The sequence below is a fragment of the Ambystoma mexicanum genome, chromosome 2p, assembly GCF_040938575.1.
Source record: "Ambystoma mexicanum isolate Mex_15411 chromosome 2p, UKY_AmexF1_1, whole genome shotgun sequence".
Classification (NCBI taxonomy): Eukaryota; Metazoa; Chordata; class Amphibia; order Caudata; family Ambystomatidae; genus Ambystoma; species Ambystoma mexicanum.
In genome coordinates, this window is record NC_090923.1 from 119,437,759 (window position 1) to 119,458,608 (window position 20,850).

Here is a 20,850-nt window from a genome sequence, read left to right on the forward strand (position 1 = left end):
AACGTCGATCCAGCTGCTTCGTTTGAGTTACGCTGGTCGTTCAGTAGATTTTGAGGATGAGCAGTAACATTTTGAGATTTGTCATCGGTTTTTAAGAAGATCAGATCAAAGCCTTTTTTGTAAAGTGTATCTAAGGCCCCAATTAGTAGTTTATCGACCATTTTTGAAGTCGTGTATAGGTGACATATCACTTTTCTTCCTTTGTGAGAGTGTTCCACAAGTTGAAAGTCGTCCATTTTTATTGATCTAAGTGAATTTAGACTGTGGAACAAATTTAAGACAGTGCGTCTGTTCAGAACCATATATTTTATATTGCCTGAACAATGGCATAACTTAAAGGTTGGATCTCCTTTATCTCTAAAGCCATCGTTTCGATGATAAAGCTGGCTTTTAGCAGGGCTTTCGGTTTTTCCCTCGATCGCTTGTGTTTGTCTTGAGTCAAAGAAGAGTGCGTTGTTGCCTGATCGACCTTCGGTATTTGTTCTCTAGACCGATGATTTGAGGTTGACCGGTGGTTTGATTGTTTACTTCCAAAGTTTGAAGGACTGTCCAATGAGTAAGTAGCCGATGTAAGTTTCTTTTTGATATCAGAAATGTTTTTGAATCGGTCACTCAAGGACAGAAAACCTTGGGGGTTGACTTGAACAGTCTGAGACGTGTATTTGATATAATACGCTCATTTATGGCCTTCAACTGATCATACAGCAAACAAATTCTATCAAGCCACTAGTCCAGGCCATTAGATTACTGAGCTGCGCAACAAGGCTTGGGACACTAACCTCGAATGGTGGCACCTCCAAAGAAAGATGACAGTGTGGGATTGAGTGGGAGGTGGCTTTCTGGATGTGGAAGGTATGAAGGTCTCTTTCCACACCGTGTGAAGGTACATCTACCAAACTCCGATCCCAGGACCACCCCTCCACCCGGAATCCATTGGCGTTGGCCACATCATGCATGGAGCATGCACAGAGGACACAGAAGCTGCCAAGTACTTGCCTGTCGAACCAAGCATCATGTGTCTCAGTCCTGAAAACCTTTAGCCCCCAAGCAAATATCCCAACATCTTCCACTCTCACCCGCAGTTCTGTCTGTTTTTCAAAGTTCGCAAAAGTTACATCTACAGCTTCCAGACCAATTTAATTTGGTAAGACTGTGTAGATTATTTTCAAATGCACACCAATTGGTTAAAACACTGACTTTTTTCCATTATGCAATTTATGTTCTTGACAAGTGCATGGGCCTTTTAATGGACCTCTCATGTGAACCCCGACTCTCAATATCAGTCCGTTGACAGGGTGTCTTTCCTACTGAGCACATAAGGATTGCGCTTGAATGCAAAGACTACATTCTGCATGAGTAAGGTTAGGTAAAATTGAAGATTGTTGAAATGAGGAACTGGTTGATTCTGAAAGAATTCAACTACCGCTCCGTTCCCACCAACCTTATTCCTTCCATAATGTAAAAATGAGGGTGCTGCATTTGATAATTTTTCAATGTTGACCTTTTTGGTCATTTTTTCCTCCGAAAAACGAAAATGTCAGTGAATTAGGAGTCAAGAACGTTTTGTGCATTCTGTTTGGCTGAAATGGCTGGAGTTTTGGCCAATCGCAGTACATAATACATTTTAGTTTCCTAATTGGTCGAAATGTTAATGTTCCGTGAGGCAAAAATTACTAAAAATGGCAGATTCCGCAGGAGTGCCACTCCTTCAGCAGATGTTATGTTTACTGAATAACCTACTTGGTTACATGTTAGCGTGCCCTGTGTGGTGTTTATATTTTCATTTTTGACTCACTCTTTGCACGGTTCTATTAAATTAAGCAAAGCAGTTTAGTTTAGTTTCGTTTAGTTAAGTTTAGTTTAGTTTAGTTTATTGTTTGCTCGTTAGGTTCTTATATAACAGATACATTCTGTTTCAAAGCGCCAACAGCGCAACAGGGAGGGTACATGGGATTGAAGTACAATAAAAAACCACATACTATAAGTATGGTGGGGGAAGGAAAGGACAAATCTACTATGCCTTGTGAGTATTCAGAAAGTGCAAGTGCAGCAAGGACGAGGGCAGTGGGATAGTTGAGGGGGAGTCCGTGCTTGTGGGTGAACCGCAGATGAAGTCCACGGTATGGTAAGTGCTAAGTGGCTCCTGCCGCATTGGGTGAAAAAGTGTGAGTCTCCAGTGTGGAGGGTGTGCTGAGACAAGTGCTGAGGTAGACAGAAGCTGGGGAGATTGGGTGTGAGTGGTCAAGGACCCCAAGGAGGCACAAGGGTCCAAGACACCAATCAGAGCAATTGTGAGATGAGCAGAGGAGAGAAGAAGGGAACGAGGAGGGAAAAAGGAAAGTCTTGAGGTGCTTTCGGAACTTAAAACGGTCCTGCTCAAGACGCTGAGGGAAGGGAAGGCTTTTCCACAGGAGGGATCCAGCTGAGGAAAGCGAACAACCTCCTGCTCTCTGTTTAGCAAAACGCTTTACACACAAGGAGTTGGTACCGGAGGAACGTAGAGGTCTAGATGGAGAGTATTTTGTAATAGAGAGTTGCATATAGTCTGGTCCCCGACCCCGACAGCCTTGTGGACGATGCAGAGGGATTTGAATTTGTACTGAACAGCGACCGGGAGCCAGTGAAGACTTTTTAGGGCAGGAGAGATTCTCTCCCTGGGCTTAAGGCCAAGGATTGCTCTCACTGCTCTATTCTGGATTATCTGAATGGAATCAATTTGTTTTCACCCCCCCTTTCGTTTTCTGTTTTCCATTATTTTTGCTCCCTAGGGGTTGTCCAAATAACTTGTATTTTGGTCCTGAGGAAGGCAGAACAGCTATTTTTCATCGCCGAAACGTATGCAGCCCTGTGTGCACATCATAGCCGCACATACTACAGGCTTCTCACATTTCAATATTTAAAATTTGAGCTATACGTACACCCCTCAGCCCACAAATTGTTAATAGGGCAGACTTTTTTGTAGGAAAACAAGCGTTTGTGCTCAACTCTTTTAGCTAACACTGTACCTGTACGTATGTACACCAAGTGATTTGGTTCCTGTGTGTTTGTACATTATCTAGGATATTTTGTGTGTTTGTCATTTCTTGTAATTTTTTGTAATATTTATGAAAAAAACATGAAAGTATATGTATCTAACTAAATTTTACAAAATTGGACATATGATGAAAAATGTAAAAGGTCTTCATTTTGCCTTATATGCGATTGACAATCAGAGGTCACAGGTTCTTTGAGAGATAAGGTGTTGAATTTAGAGCACGTTCTGGCATTTTCACACCTTTGAAACAGTGGAAATTGGATTTGTGATTAAATGATTTACCTGAGAAGATAACCACTTTATGATATAATATAGTGATGTTTCCCCAATCTCAGTCAGCGTAGGGGACTGTCCTTCCGTCGTAAGCATGGATTTGCATGTAGCATACCTCATTTAAGAAGATGGCAACAAAAAAATAGGCACAGTCTGTGTGCAAAATAGCCAATTCTGGGGGAATTCGAAGGCCAATCTCTGTCAGATGTGGCAACCCTGCATGAAGTAAGGTACAGTGGCGTTTCCAGGGAGTGGCCTGGGGTGGCACGTGCTGCCCCTGGAATCTGATTGGCCAACACAGGTGCCATCCCATTATCCTAAACTATGATCAGTGTGTGTGTGTGTGTTTGTGAGTGTGTGTGTGTGTGCGTGCGCGCGGGTCTGTGTGTGTGTGCGCACTCGTACTTCATGCCACCCCTGCACAAGTCAGTGCCCCACTTGGGCCACCCCAGTCAAAAGAGTCTGGACATGCCACCGGTGAGGTGCCTGCATGCAACAAAGTGGAATGGGCGGACATTGAGGAAATCAGCATAAGGCTGTTTGCACAGATTTCCTCAGCATCTCCAACAGCATTGGTGAAGGCCCTGTTCAGTAGGGTACCCAAAAATCCTTTGGGGGGATTGTGTTAATAAAATAATAATGAAGTAAAACTGAGCAGCATAAGTTGATTATTGAGCATCTAGCAATGACGCCACGCTTCTTGTGCCTTCAGGTTGACCTGTACATCGCAGACCCACTGGTATACCACAGCACAATGACCGTGCGATTTGGGATGCACCTGCTGAATGCGACGACCCGTGTGGAAAAGGTGCTTCCGCACTTCACGGTCCCTTTCCTGCTGTTGCACGGCACCGCTGACAAACTCTGTGACATCAAAGGGTCGCACCTGATGATAGAAAGAGTGCCATTCCAAGACAAGGTTTTGAAGGTAACAGTCATGCTTTTACACCTGTAATGACTCGTCAAATTGATGTATCTGGCTTATCTTTGAATGATGTAATTCGATGATGAGAACATGACAACATGGCACCAAGACTATTGGAGGTTCCTGCCGGTGAGTCTCATTTTGAGGCCAGTGATTCTGGAATTCAGGGGCCCGATAAAATAAGTGCTCAACCTGAGCCTTCGAGAAATGTGTAAAGCCACTTGGAAGACAAAAATGCTTTTCTGCTTGGGCATGCTCTTTCCTGCAGAATGAGCAAAGGCACCAGTTCTCTACTTTTAAACTCTCACTGCCTCAGCATGGATACGCAGCTCACGCAATCTGACAAAGGACAGCATCGCACCACTTCTACATGCCCTTCAGCCCCAACATCTGCTATTGAATTACCCCACTGCTGCGGTGAGTGCTGTTTTGCCAAATGCACCAACTCACTGAGCTTCGCAGATCCAAACGCTTGGCTGAAGCCAACTGGACAAAAACTCCCTCAGTCCCAACGAAAAATAATTTTGTTGCAGCTGCTAAAGTATACAGACAAGCTATAATAGCAGCTAAATTTACCCTCTACAATACTAGAGACATCTTCACTATTGCAAGGGAAATAGAAACCCCTGCCACCCCACCACCCATCATTTTCAAAGATGAGGCTGGTGCTCTAAAATCCAAATGGCTATGTTAGATAAGATTCAAACCCTACACAAAAAAAATCCTTCATAAGTGTTCCTTGCTAAAAAAAAAACTTGTAGCATCCCCACCCCCGACCACCCGGGAAACCCGCCAATCACTCACTCACACACCCTGTTTTACTTCCGTACCATCTCCCAATCAGATGCAGCATCCATCCTTAAGAGCCTTAAAACTTCCAGGTGCAAAGGGAACATCTGCCCGGCATCTATTATCAAGGAATGCACAGACGAACTGAGCCCAATCATCACAAAATTCATCAACGCCTCCTTCTCCACCTGCCAAGTCCCAATTAACCTGAAAGAAGCCTGGGTACTCCCACTGATCAAAATAACTTCTCTTGACCCTGCTCTTCCCAACAATTATTGTCCCATTACCACTGTCCCCTTCCTCCTAAAAATTCTGGACAGAGCTGCATATATACAGATCCATCAATTCCTGGAAATGCAACACATCCTAGGAGTATGACAGTCCGCGTTTAGAACAGGTCACGGTACCGAGTCACCTTTGCTACATCTCAAAAACCAGCTTGATGAGTTCTGGGATCATGGTAAACCCGCCCTGCTCCTTCTCTTGGACCTCTCAGCCGCATTTGATCTCGTAGACCACGCAATCTTATGCCAACACCTCACGACCGCAGCTCACTTCTCGCCAGAAGTTACTGCTTCGGTGGCCTCCTTCCTCGAAGGCAGAACCATGAGGGTGTTTGCCGATAACTGCAATGCCCCACCTGCCCCTTTGCCTTGCAGAGTCCCCCAAGGATCTTGTGTGTCCCGACCCCCTACAACATATTCACAAGACCCCTCTTCGACCTACTAGACTCCATTGGCACATCATACACCAATTATGCTGATGACACGCTAATCCTCCTACTCCTGTCTGGGGACCATCTAGAAGATTCGGACTCTTTAAATAATGTGTATGCCACAATACAAGCCTGGATGGCCACTCACCGACTCTGCCTTAACGATGACAAGGCAGAGCTACTTCTAGTTGGGCCTCCCGCAGTACTCAAGAACTTTATTCCCCAGTACTCCTCATTCCTTATCGACGGAATCCAAATACAGGTATAATCCTCTGTGAAAACTCTTGGTGTGTACGTAGACTCCACACTCTCGCGCCAGGTGAATGTGATTGCCTCCTCATCGGTACACACTATGAAACTGATTAATGCTGCCAGATCCTTCTTCTCCCAGCACAGCTGTATCACGATTGCTCTGGCAATTATTGGATCAAGATTCGATTACTGTAATGCCTTATTTGCTGGCACATCATGCAAGAACATTGCTAAACTACAGGTTATCCAAAACAATGCTGCTGCGTGCAGCTCTAAAGATTTTTGAGACGTGAGCACATCTCTGCCGTGAGAACAGAGGTCCATTCGCTCCCCATCATCCTTCCCAGCAAAACAATAGAACCTGCTCCAACCATCCTAGAGAGCCTAGAACTCCTAATGGGTCTTCAGGAAAGCATAAAAAATTTGCCTATTCGCATAACCACTCTTGTTGGCTGCCTATCTGGCCCATGAACCTTCACAGGCCTACATCTTTCATTTCCATGCGAGTGTAACTGGTTGTGTAACAGCGCCTCGATGCCGCCGGGCTTTATAAGTGAATAAATAAATAAATCAAAGCAATCTTGTGTAGCAGTGGCGGGGACGCTTCCATTTCGCTTCACGGAGGTAACCCCTGAAATGTTCCCTTACCATTGGGAATGCTATAGGCTACAAACAAACAGGAGTAACGCAGATATAGGGCAAATGAGCGATTGTGCATTTTTACTGACAGTTGTGATTGGTCAAAACCCGTATTATTATTGCCATGAAGTTTAAGGCATATTGGATCGGCTTGTATGCTGACATCGAGACAGAACTAAACTTAAAGGTAACCTGTGCATCCTTTTCTGGGGAGTGAATTGCGTGGGGATTCCTAAAGCGGAACAACCCTCCTGCTGCTAATCTTGACAAGTGGACGTGTAAGCTGTAAAGCGGGGTGTGACGAAGTCACATGGGATGACCCCCATTCAGAAATCGTAGGGGCTCAGCAGACCAGGGATGCCCACGTGCCACATGAGGATGCATGTAGACACTATAGGTGGGTGGTTTCCTATCCCTGTCAGCCCCTCCCATCTACTAGGCTAGTCATTATGACAACCCAACAGGAAAAGGCCAGGCCACCACTGGAAGGGGAACTGAGCCCCTCAAGATTTGTATCAAGCATCTTCTTTTATTAACAGACATCAGCAGCCGACAGGCAAAAAGCAAAAGAGTGATGACGCCCCTTCTTCTGGGGCCATGTCTCCCCACACATGATGGACTTCAGCATCCCACCCACCATCCATGTCCAAACAACATGTATGCTTCTGTAGAGTGAGCAGAAGACCTAACCCCAGGGAACCATGTGAGCAGGGTAACCGAGGTTCTAATATCATGACCGCAGGAGACTGCAACCATGTTGGCAGCCCATGACCTGCTCTATTTCTACTGCTCAAGCACAACACAACATTAGACTCTCCTTCACTGTACGCGATCACCTGGTAATGCTCGCAGAGGTACCAGCAAGACGTGGGCTCCTGCCACAAAGCTACATACATCATAGACGGCCTCAACCAGACTGTGAAATGGTGGCATGGCTTGGTAGGCTACTGGCGTCTGCCTTGGAATTCCCCATAGGCTTCATAACCAAAAGATCTAAAACAAGACCCTGTGAAAACCCTCATTAACCAGCAGGAAGCACTGGGTCATACTAGATCAGATAGAGGGAGTAACCAATTATAGATTGATGGGCATGATGGAAAGGAAACAACCAATCAGGGATGCTTTGGGTAAACCATGCAATTAGGACCCCTATGAAAGAGCCCTGTGATCACCCCTCAGAGCCACAAAAAGAGCTACCTACTCTGGAGTAGGTTTGAGAGTCAGATGGAAAGCCACACCCAGGGAGAGAGCCAGCCGTCAGAGAGAGAGCCAATTGCGGGAAAGAGTCAGTCCCAATTAAGCCAGAACTAGGGAGAGAGCCAATCACGGGGAAAGAGTCAGTCCCCATTAAGCCAGAACCTGGGAGAGAGCCAATCACAGGGAGTCAGTCCCCAGACGATGCCCAGACTTGAAAGCCACAAAACGAAGGAAGGGGTTTGCAAGAGAGAAACCCCATTATTATTGAGCCTATATCTCGGGAGGATAGCTCGTACTCACCTTGGAAGCAAGACGACACAGAGCAACATAGGTTCGATGCCCGGGAACGCGCTTAGAAACCTCTGGGTATTGAGCGCATTATAAATAACCTATCATATCATATCCTAGACCTGTCTATGACCAGACACAAGAAATGAAAGTTAAACGCCTCCAGAAGGTTTTATTCCTAACACTGGCAGAGGCCAGACACAGAAAAGGAGTAAGGGCCAAGAGCCTGCAGGGGGATTTATCTCAGACACTTACCGGCACCAGACGAAGAGAAGAAGAGATCTTGTAAAGGACTAGGTCTCAGATGCCGTCTAAACACTAGGCATGAATAGCGACCATGGGAGACCTTGGCCAAGGTAGGCGACCTATGGCTTTTGGATTAAAAAAACACAGCCTGATATAAACCCTAAGCAAGAGGTAAAAAATAGGTGATCGTGGACGTGTGTATAAAGTAACATCACCTGGCCATGTTGGCGGCCAGAGACTACAGGGTGACAATATTTGAGCCTTTCCCATACCCTAAGGGACAGGGGTAGGTGAAGTCAATAAGTGAGCTGTGCATTGTAAGCCTGAGCCTGTCAAGTCAAAAAGCGAGCTGGGTGCTATAATCCTGAGATTTTAAAATCAAGGAGCGAGCTGGGCGCTATGATCCTGAGACTGTGAAATCAAGAAGCAAGCTGGGTGCTATAATCCTGAGATTGTAAAATCAAGGACCAAGCTGGGCGCTATAATCCTGACTCAGTGAAAACAAAAAGTGAGCTCAGTGCTATAATTCTGAGAGAGTAAAATCAAGGAGTGATCTGGGCACTATAAGCCTGGCTCAGTGAAAAAAAAGCGAGCTGGGTGCTATGATCCTGAGACTGTGAAAACAAGAAGCGAGCTGGGCACCATAAACTTAAATCCGTGAAATTAAGAAGCAAACTGCACTAAAATCCTGAGACTGAAATAAAGAAGCAAACTGGGCTGCCTAATAGTGTTTTTATTATCCAGATTTTACATTGACTGTATCTATCAACAAATGGTTGCTCTCTTACATTAGTTTAAGCAAGCTGCATAGTATTAAATAGGGTGACGGTGTATGGCATGTAGTATAAGGAACACATTCTCCCTACCATGTTTAAAATGGATTTTGCAATTCACTTAAATATTTCTTGAACTTCTAAAGGAACTAGGACTTTGGCATGGCTGCTCTAGTTCAGAGATCAGCAACAATGGTTCTCCGGGTATTTTGACTGTAACTTCCATGTTTCCTCACCATCGACTATGCTGGCTAGGACAGATGGGAGTTGTAGTCCAAAACAACTAGCAGGCCAAAAGTTACAAGCCCCGCTCAATTTACTGCTTGGTGTCTTGCAGAAAGTATCCTTATAACCTGTGGTAGGGGGGGTACATTATCCCATATGTTATGTTAAGCTTGCCAGTCTTACAACGTACAAACCTTCTTCACAAAGTTGACCACTTGTCGTGGAAAAACAGCATAGGATCTAGCAGCAGGAGGGGTGACCTCTTGCGGCAAGAGGTAGGATGCCAAGTGTTGTGTGGAAGAGCATCTCAAAGCTTTGATGCCAGCACCGACTGTAAATCACCTTCTAATCTACTTTCCTCGTAGTTGGATGCAGAGAAAATCATGGCCGAGGCAATGAGGACAAGGGTATTGTGTGCAACAGTCCCGATGGTGGCACTTTAACAGCTGTGCAGTACACATCCTCGTCCCTGAAAAAGCAGAATATGGTTCATTTTTTAAGTGTAACACGCTGAGGTCTGCTGTGAAATACTAACATGAGGATGGTGGTTTTTTTTTTATAAGTAGGCTAGCATTCTTGTGACGAATTCGACCCACCGCACAGGGAGAGTGCGCTCGACTGGGCTTTTTGATTTTTCTTTATTTAAAAGAATGAATGATGGGAGATCAACATCTGTAAAATATGTGCGGCTATTCCCGCACATATTTTCCATGCTCCCTGCACAGCAGTAAAATAGTCATGTACTCTGGGAGGACACAGTTTACCAGCGCCACCATCCCCTGTCATGTGTAGCTGACATCTGACAGCATTGGGTACATCAAAAGCCTCTGGTCGTGGGCAGCCTGATTAGCATTTGAAGGCTCCATGGATTTGCATCTCCATTGTTCGACCTTGCTGGTGGGGCGAATACTGAAGAATGTTAATTAGCAGGCCTCAGGGAAGGCCTCTGCGCAGGAAGTGACAATGGAGACCAGAGACCCACACCTCTTTGTAATGCAATGAGTCAACTTGGTACTATCACCCCTCCTCAGTATGAAATGGCAGTGAATGCCCTGTCTGGAACAACTCCTTTCAGAGCAGGGACGTATGTGAATTGTAGGAGACGAAAGTCTGCCTGCAACCCCCTACTTCAAATTAGGCCCATGTTGTGACCAAGCACTGCATAGGGCTCAGTTAATTAGGGTGACAGGAAGATGGGTGGGCTTAGAAATATATGTTGTCATTCTTCATCTGTCTGTTGACAAGCACTCTGATTCTGACCTGAAGTATCACTGAAGATTGTTGGTGGGGACACAGGATTGGTTCATGTAGGTGGGCTTACCCTGCACCAATCACTAGGGACAGTTTGGCTTTAAAAGAGGACTGGGCCCCTCAATGATCAGATCAGCTGAAGACTTTCAAAGGAGTAAGAAGAAGGACTCATTTGGACCCGAGCTGAAGGTACAGTCTCCCTTACATCTTCTGCCAGTGAAGGAAGGCCAGAAGTTCCAAGAAGGAAGCAAGATCCCTCCCCTAACATCTCCCAGGGAACAGAGGGAGATACCGAACACAGAGGACCTGTCCAGCAGCTCCAGAACTGGTACCCAGCCAGCAGACAGCATGCTCTGCTAGGTTCTGGCAGCAAGCTTCCTAGGTGGGAAGTGCCAGAGAGCCTCTGGACAAAGGACAAGGTTGTTGCCTGCTAACACCCTCCAGAGCATTGGGCCGTCCACCTTGAAAGGACACACGTACTGCAAAGAAGTTAAGAGGAGTGCCACACAAGCATCACCCAGTGTCCATCTTTATAAGGGCAATTTCGAGACATTCGAGTCCTCGAACCACATCCAGCTGCACCGCTGACTCTTGTCACACCGCAGTTACCAGAGCCATCCAAGACGCCTCGACCAGCATTCCAGATCCGCCAATCAGCACGTGGAACCGCCACAGTGCTGTCGTACACCAAGAACTTCTTCAGCACCAGGTACATTGTAGTTCTGCCCCCCTGGTCCTTCTCCGAAGGCCCCTAGAGACAGTTACAACCCTTTGTCCCTTTGGTGTCATAACATTGAACAGTAACACTGATTGCTTTACCAACTACCTGAGTACATCCCTTTCCTTTGTGAAACTGTCTGTCCTCTGTGTTCCTTTACAGTGTGGGTAATAATTGTAGTGTGCTAGAACTGTCTGTTGTAATATTAATAAACTAGATATTTGTATACAATCTTGACTGGACAGCCCCTTTTATCATTGGGTAATAATTGTATTTTCGCTGTGTTGCAACTAACCAACGATCCACAACCTTGCGGAGATAAGCCTGCCATTCCCTCCACGTTACCAAATTGGACATGGATGTCTTCTAATTTACTTGTATTCCAATCCCTTCGGATCCCTTCTGGTGTACTAGAGGTGTGGGATTGATTGATGGTTTAGAACCGATATTCATCCCTGGCCCATTGGTGCCCCCGGAAGTTGATTTGTCACACACCTATTGAGGGCCCCAAATGCACAATAAATAAAATAAATACATTTTACATAACGTGATGCAGATGTCATAACACGGCTTCACAGGTCATCCACCAGGTCCGCTTTATTCAAGTCTTTTCTTTTTTTATTGGCTGGGGCAGACACACGTGTGAAATGAAGAGTGGAAATGGCCCCCTTCTCTGTGAAGTCACAGCTCACTGGGAAGTGGCCATTTGCATTCCAAAGCCACCTGCCCTGTGTATACTCCACAGATAATACCTCCACCACATAAACCTGTTTTTGGTTAACTTACCAATGCTGACTAATCTCTGATGTGCCTAATGTGTTGCTATGTAAACTGTGTGTTAACAATGCATTGCGTGCATGCGCATTTTATGCACACGATGCGTGAGTGAAACAGTGACTTTTGTGTTGTGAATACAAAAAGGCAGTATACAGGGATGTCTGGTTGTCTCTTGGAGGGTAAGACACTATCAAGCACAAGTGTGGTGTCATTGGTTTAGTGACTGCGAATACAAGGTGTTTAAAATGAATGTTTAAAACAAGGAAAGGGGGTGTATTAAGAACATGGAAACTAGCATGAGTACAACTTTAGATTGAGAGTGCCAACAGCCAGGCAACAGCTATTGATTGATTTATTGATTGTTTATCTACCCCCAAACCGGGTATCGGGTCAAGGTCCCAAAAATAGGGAATTACCAGGCCATGCAGACTTTGGCGGGCCCAGTAATTCGCCATTCTCGGGACCGGGACCGGGTACATCCCCATTCCCATTGAGCCCGCTAGGGCTCAATGGGAATGGGGAGGATGCAAACAACGGGCCTGTAAATGAAGGGCCCGTTGTTAACATCCTGGTCTGATCGCGGGTGCCGCTAAGGACATCTGGTCTGACCAGACGTCCTTAGCAGGACTCGCTGCAGACCTCGTAATGTGGCTGCCCGGAATGAACGGTGCCGGTCCCATACCAGCACAGTTCATTCCACGGCCGCCAAGGTCGTAATGACCCCCAATGTGTTTCAAAGCACTTCAAGGCAAGGGAGGGAACATGGGAAAAATACAATGACATTCTAACAATGCCTTGAGACATTAAGAATGTGAAATAACTATCGTACTAGGCCTGGCGACCTTTCAGATAGTGCAAGAGCTATGGCAAGATAAGGAGGGGAGGGCGGGGGGGTAGGAGATGAGACAAACAAGCAACTATCGTACTAGGCCAAACAACATTTCTGGTAGAGCCGGAGAATTGACAAGAGGTGCGGGCGGGGGGAAGGAGGAGGAGAGAAACAAAACAAGTGACTATCGTACTAGGCCTGACGATATTTCAAATAGTGCTGGAGTGGGAGGAGGAGGGACAAGCAAGGAGGCAGGGGGAGGAAAAACAGACAGCTACTATTGTACTAGGTCAGATGACATTTTGGATGGAGTAAGAGCTATGATAAATATAAGAGAGGGGGAGTAGGAGATGAGACAGACAAGCAACTATCGTACTAGGCCTGACAACATTTCTGGTAGAGCCGGAAAATTGACAAGAAGTGAGGGGTGGGGTGGGGGGGTGGAGGGGCCTGGGAGGAGGAGCAGAACAAAACAAGCGACTATCGAATTAGGCTTGACGACATTTCAGGTAGTGCTGGAGGGGAGGGAGGGGCAGGATTCTACAAACTACTTCAAATATCAGCAAGATGGGCAAAATCCTACACCTTTTTAGTATAACAGCTGTTTGAAATTAAGATGCATTTTGGAAAATGTCAAGTTTTATGCTTCTCAATTATGTAAACTGCCTCCTAGAGACGGGCCAGGCATGCAGAAGCAAGCGCCCTCAGCAAATGCTTATCACAGGGAGGAATTGCTAGCACACAGCAGGCAGCCGCCATTTTAGTATTTAGGACCTGTCCAATAGCATCAGCATTTTAAGCACGCCAATCCTGCAAAATGAATGTGTTAGCAATTGCCCCATGTTGTAATTTTCACTCTTCCGCTGTGCGCGTCGGCCAATTGTATTCATACCCCATGTTCTCGATATTTCAAAAGTCTCTGATAATGCTATCAGTGTCCCTTTATATCACCCTGCAGGACATCTGTAGTATTGGCTCTGCGTCTTTTTTTTCTCATTTGACTGTTTTTGTGCTTTTCAGGTGTACGAAGACAGCTTTCACGCTCTCCACAAAGAGCTCCCGGAGGTCAGCAGCGCTGTGTTTAAAGAAATCCAAACTTGGCTGGCACAAAAGATAGCAGAAACAGCAGCAGCAGCAGGAGCAGCTTCGGCGGCGGGAACCAATTCTTAAGAATCCTCTCCTTTGCGGATATCAAAGCACTCAGCCTACCACCAGGCGTTTCCGAGTGCTGGGAACATGTCCCGCAGGCAAAGGCTTCCTGAACTTTGGGGAAACAATGAACATCCCGTCTCACCTCGAAGGTTCCACGTTTCTGCACTGTTCTACAAGGGGACACCATCTAATCAGGAAGCTCCAATAAACAAAGGAGGCTATAGCTACTAACTAGGCTCTGAGGTGGGCAGCAAGTGCCCAGCGATGGTCCGCCAAAACCTTCTGTATTAACTTGAATTGCTTTTGTAAATCCCCTTAAGACGTTTGATTAAGGCTGGCTGTGGGCTTGCATGACCTACTGCAATAATCCTGCAAGAGATATCCAGCCTCTACTAGTAGGAGGGGTCGCTGGAAAGTGGACACAGGAAGGGGTTCTCAGTGGTTTTGCTCTGCCTTCGAATTTGTAGAGCCTGGTATTGGCCAGTGTGTTCATTAGAAAACCTAGCCGTGCCCCCTGGCATAAATCCCCCTGCTCTCTGGATGTTCACCCGAAAGCAACTAATCCTGATGCACAGGAAAACCAAGAGCAATACGGACAATGCACAAGAACACTCCTACCATAGCACTTTGAAAAACACATGTGTTGTTCCTGCAGTTTATCTGTTGCCTGCCCTGCCATAGGAATCCTGCTTACTAGTTTATGCGAATGCTGCTTTGGTTTGGGTTCATTTGAGTCATTTGCTGAGGTTCATGCTATAGCTTGTTTAAATGATAATTCCTCTCTTTGAATGAAAAGATGTGCCATGTGGCAAGTGTGCCATACACTGAGGTGAAAAGGTATGTTTACCCTGAAACTAATATTTGCACATCATCCATCAGACTGCAGTACCCATCACTAGAACAGGCCAAGCGGCGAGGGCGGACGGCGGTGCCGGCAGCGCCGAGGATGGAGTGTGTGTCCCTGCTGGTCACCTTCTCTAACTTTACCCTTCACTAGAACAGGCCAAATGGCAATGGGCGTAATGGGGTGCCATCAGCAGCACGTGAACCGACGTTGGGCATCCCTGCATGGTCGACCTCGAAAACCTTGCTTGACCATCATCTTCACAGACACTTGCGTACAGGAGGACCCAAGGCAATAAAATCATTGGGGAACTTCTCAGAGTACACCTGATACCCACTGAAATTGTAATACCTTTCACCGGGGTGCAAGTCAAATCCAATGTATTATTTACAGTGTTCAAAAAGTACTCAAGGTGCTAACAAAGCACTGTACAAAATGAAACTCTACATCAACATAATGGGTCATAGAGCGAGTCAGGTAAATGGACAATGTAGGTGTATGCATTAATGTGAGGGACACACAGGGAATTCCATACCTGTGAAACCGGATGTGAAAAGGCACATCCGCCCCTTGCGTCGCTGGGGCCATGTAGGCTGCCAACCCTCAAACCATCACTCACAACTAGTGATTGTCCAGCAACCAAACACATCAGTACACCAAAGTATATGGTAGTGACATTTTTACTTGGAACATCATCTGTGGTACATGGGTACTGTGATGGTGGTAAAATAAATTGGGCTTACAATTTGCTGTTCCACGAAAAGAAACAACGGCCCTCACTATGGATTTGGAGATGGTGATAAAACAGTTTGCAATACCGTTACCACCTGTTTCACCACTCTACCTGATTATGGCTTTGAAACCAATGGACAAGAAAACCAGCTGCTTGTGAGTTGAGGTGTTACCTGCACTTGCATCAGCGGTGATGGTACTGGCAGTATTACGGTAGGCGGTAAAGCCCTCACTCCCAAATGAAGTCCGATGGGGTTCTGCAATGAAGGCCAATGTCTCAAAAGACATTTACAAAACAAATAGATTGGTTCTTTTATGGTGAAAAGCTGCATATTAGGCAACGGGGGAACTAGAGTTCTGATGTGCACGGAAAGCACAGAAAGCACCTGCCATGCCATGCCAGCAGACTTGTTTTAAATGGGCGATGCTTTGCACCTAGATAGCTCTCGGCTCTCCTCTGTGTCCTCTAACACCGCCACATCACGCTCTGTGGTTGCCACATACTGGCTTGTAGTACTGTCAGAATGCCATCAATAAATAATTACACAAATAAATAACTGCTTTGTCATGAAGAACCATCTTAAACGCTGGCATAGATATAGAAATGGGACGTTTATTATTGTTGCCCCTTTTCTCTTTCCAGTGTTCCTTAAACGGGAAAAGTATCATCTAATATGGCTCCATGTGACCATCATTGCTAATCTGCAAGTCCCTGTTTAACATTATTCTCCCAAAGATCTAGAATCAAATGAAGATGGGATGATTCATAATATTTTTAAAGGAGGTGCCACAGCCCAACTATCCATCCATTCAAACAATAATTTTCTAATTTTCTTAGAACAGGTAAACGATGGCTTAAACAAGATGGTACACTATTGTGAGCAGCTACTGATGTGTTAAAGCGATTCTCTTCCTCCACTCCTAAGGGTGCTGAGTGCCTGTGTGGTGCTTCTGCAATTCGTTTTCCTTGTTGTGGAATGATACATTGGCAGGGTTCGAAATGGAGGGAGCTGGGAGCCATTTAGCTCCTGATTCTAGCACAGTAGAGCCTGGTTAGCTTGAAAGCAACAGCTACCAGGAGCTACCTTTTGGTTCCTAGGGCCTACCGGTGCCTTCCAAACATGTAAATGTGGCTTTAACTTTGAGTATTTGAGAATGCTAAGAAAGAAGATTTAGAACACATCTAATATACATTTAAGCACAATGGTTCATACAAAATGGACACAAAATTAAAGGAGCCTCTCTGGTATCTCCTGGTTCCCCTGAGGTAGCTCTTGCCTACAGGGTGATGCCCGACACCCAGGAGCTGGTTTCTGCTCCTGCTCATCGAATCTCAATTCCAAACCCTGCATTGGCGCACTAGAGGCCTGCAGAAACAGGAATACCCTAAGGGTTCACGTCCTTGTCTTGCTTGCTTTCCTCCCTTCCCCCCACTTTCTATTCTGTCCGTCCCCCATAATTTGTCTGCCGTCAATAGCATGGCTGTTGCAGAATGCACTTGATTAAGGCATCTGGTCGAAGCACAAAGCCCCAGACACCTGCAACGCCAACTGCTGATGATTGGCGCGCTTTTATTTTAAGAATTGTAAATGCCGCGCGTTGTGGCCACACAGTTTAAGGAGGTGGGTAGTTGAAGCTGAGGGAAGGAACCCTATGGTCTGTGGTGCAATCATGTGCGCTTTGACACACGGCTCCTCATTTCCATATAGGGAACGCAGTGTCCTCGTGCATTCTGTCCTAGATTGTAACATTAGAATACAATACGGTTGCCCTACCATATAAATGGACAGTGATTTATAAAGCTCTTAGTATCGGCATTTAGCTCATTTCTTATCACTCCCACTTTTTCCCAGAATGGGGGACTGAAGCGCACAGCACAGCGAGATAAGGTGATTTACCTAAATTCAGACAAATGTCGTCAAGCGGAGAAGTCAGGATTACTATTTCGGTCTCCTGGGGCCAGATTACAGAAACTTTGAACCTGTGCAAGTGCAAAATTGCACCGTATTAGCACTAGGGCAAACGTTTGCCCTAGTGCAAAAAACATTGGGGCTATATCCAAAAACATTTGCACTGCAACTACTGCAATTTTTACTGCACTAGGGCAAACATTGCGGTAGGGCAAAAACATGCATTTTCAGTGCATTTTTCTGCCAGGACATACTGGTGCTTTTACGGTGCCATTTAGCACTTGCACCGGTGCAAAGTTTCTGTAATCTGGCCCCTGCTGTTTCCGTCCCAATTAAACCACTTGCAATCCAGACATATGTTTAATTTGGCAATGCCTTAAACAGTATAGACCCAAGCCTCACAGCATGAAAGCAACAGTGGTCTTCAATTACAGGGAAGAGATGGTTATAGCACTGGAAAGCGACTAGCAGTCCTTCTGTGGGAAGCGGCGTCTGCCTTCAATAACGCGGACTGCAGAATTGTGTTCGACTATTGTGAGAAATGGGTGCCAGTGCGGTTTTGTGTACCCACAAAAAACATCTTAATGCCACTCCCCAACACTCAGCCTAGGGATGATCGCTCATTGGCAATCCAGAGGTGGCAAGGGTTATGCTTTCAAGATGGCCTAGTGATTGAGTCTCTGGGTTGGCAGTGGGACTGAGTTGGTTGTCCATTGATGAATACTAGCAAAGAACATACATTCTCTATCAATTTAAACACTCTTGCCAAAGCAATTGAGTTGTAAGTCTTGCTTGCGGTGAAGGTCCTGATACTGTTCCTTCACCGTCTTCTCCCCAGTCCTCTTTTCTATGTGGGATGTCCGCATCCTCAGCACCAGGATCCATGAACCCTCTGTCAGAGGTCATGTGCCATCCTTCAAGCATCTCATCCAACCCACACACTGTGACATTGACTTCCCTTCCCCGGTCCTCCTGCTCCACTTATCGGGATTGGCCCCTATTGGCTGGCCCGCATGTCAGCTGTAGTGCACATACTTTCTTCAAAGGAAGTTCCTTTTAGGGATTCATCCCCTTTGACCTTGTGTTGTCCGCTTTTTGATGTTATTTTTAGTAGGATGGCTTTTAAGGGATGTGTGGCGTCCTTGAAATAGTGCTCAAAATGTGATGTGCACGACCTACGCCTTGGATCTGGAGCATCCTTGGTCAAACTTCTTGTTGTTTGACAGGATTTCGAGCAGGGTCATTCAGTAATGTCTCTTCATTTAAGAAGAGTTCTTCCACAGGCAGCCCTTGTAGCCTTTTTTGAGAACTTGCCTCACCATAGGAAGACTTCAAAGAGAAAGATAAGGTGCTTGTCTGTATTACCCCTCAAGTCTTTCTGCCTGGCGAATTCTAACTTTTTAATGTTTTTAATTTTGTTTTGTGTAGATAGTTCAAAATAAACTTTTACACATCATAAAAGAAACCACAAAGATACATCCATAAAAACAAATTTAGAATTCTAACTACCACTTATACTACACATAGATGCAAGGAGACTCCGTGAGCCTCGGAGAAAACACCACTGGTTCCGGGACCATCGAAGGCAGTGCCAAGGTGCTTAACAGCAGACCTAGTACAAGGAAAACTACCAAAACTCCACTGCAACCATTCTTGGTTTTCCATACACAGTGCTGTTAATGCCTCAAACTACCATTACCATTCCTGATCATTATGATCGCCAGGAGATCTCTTCCATGATCAAAGAGATAAAAAGGCCCCGGCCCCATACATTGTACTCTTACTGGAAAACAGTAGTGCTGAGAGCTTGCAGTTTGTAAAGACAAGTATACATCCTGCATAAGCAGTTACTGCATTGAAAAACTCCCTGCAGGATTCTGCAACCTGCAGCTCTGAAGATGTTCTTCACTATGACTCCCATGGTCAATCAGCCTTGACTATGCTGGTTAGGGCTGATGGGAGCTGTAGTTAAAAAAACATCTGGAGAGCCTTAGAGCAGACCCTGCTCAATGGCTACAAGGTAGTGAAACCTTCCCTAATATCAGAAGGTTCAGGCAAGAAGTCTCAATTGTTTTACTGAAATATTTCCCAGCCCCCTCATAAAAACGAAGGAGGAGATCTTTGTGAGTAAACCGGACTCTCTGGGCTGGTTTAGAACTCAGACTACACTCTGAGGGTGTTTGCACTGTTTGCTGACTCCAACAGAGATCCTCTGCTAGTACCATCTATCACAGCGATTACTGTGAAAATCCTCAACATATATTAATCCAGAGGTTATTATTTCTAGTGTGGGTTTAGATATAAGAGGCCACTTCATGTTCTTGTTCTTGGTCTAAAGTGTTCATTCGGTTCCTAGTCATTGCATCGAATGCTAAACCGTTGAATGCCATACCATAGTTTACAATGCATTGAAAAAAAAAGCATTGAATGCATTTTCTTATTAATTTTGTTTCTTAATGGTGTAGTTTTCCCTCAACCCCGCTTTTGTTAACCTTTAAAACCCATTATAATTAAATTAAACCCTTTACTAAAATAAATGCATTCAATGCTTTTTTTTCAATGCATTTTATTCTATGGTATGGCATTCAAAGGTGTGGCATTCAATGCAATGACCAGATACCGTTCATTCCAATACATGTTAGTCCTAGTCAAGCAACATCAATTTTTAGACCCTAAGTATCCGGCACCCTTGCTGATATCCCCGCCAATTGCTTCAACTACAAGCGTTGTTTCATCTACAGGAGCACATGATTGAGCAGGTGTTAAAATAGGACCAATCCGCTGTCTAGGACATATTAAGGGGTGCTGAGGGGTTCTTTAACACGTGCATTCATCCACCCTCCACAATAATGCTGGGAATTCTTCCTACACAGCATGGAGAAAGAGGGACAAGGAAGTGGATGAAGTATAAATGACTTACCGTAACAGCTATTTGTTTCCCAATATGGCATCACTCTCTTCCTCCTGTTTCTTGCAAACAGGCGGGAACTTGAAAAGGGATGGAAGCAGCCTTGACCAAGCGTGCTCGTGTGCTTTGGCTTGCTTTTTTCATTTCCAGTTCTTAGCTGAAGGGTTCTCCTGTCGTGGAAACAAGGATGGCACATCGCATACAACACACATTTACAAAACCAACACTTTGGGAATTTGATTAGGCATGGGATAGGCATTTGCCAGGCCCTATTATAATGGAACTAACTGGCCATAAAATGGCAACAGCTGGCAATAGTGTGAGTATCAGCACATATGATAGCAGGATCTAACACATGCATGCCTAATATCTA

At 45.4% G+C, this 20,850-nt stretch overlaps 1 protein-coding gene across 1 annotated transcript in view; it reads left to right on the top strand.

Moving 5' to 3' along the window:
* The window catches only part of MGLL (monoglyceride lipase), a 594,181-nt gene extending 578,233 nt beyond the window's left edge, over positions 1-15,948 (top strand). The window contains exons 7-8 of the mRNA XM_069643369.1: positions 4,020-4,235; positions 13,952-15,948. Of these exons, the coding sequence (XP_069499470.1) occupies positions 4,020-4,235; positions 13,952-14,101 (366 nt within the window). The 3' untranslated portion in view covers positions 14,102-15,948. The remainder of the gene's footprint in view (positions 1-4,019; positions 4,236-13,951) is intronic.
* The last annotated feature ends 4,902 nt before the right edge of the window (positions 15,949-20,850 follow it).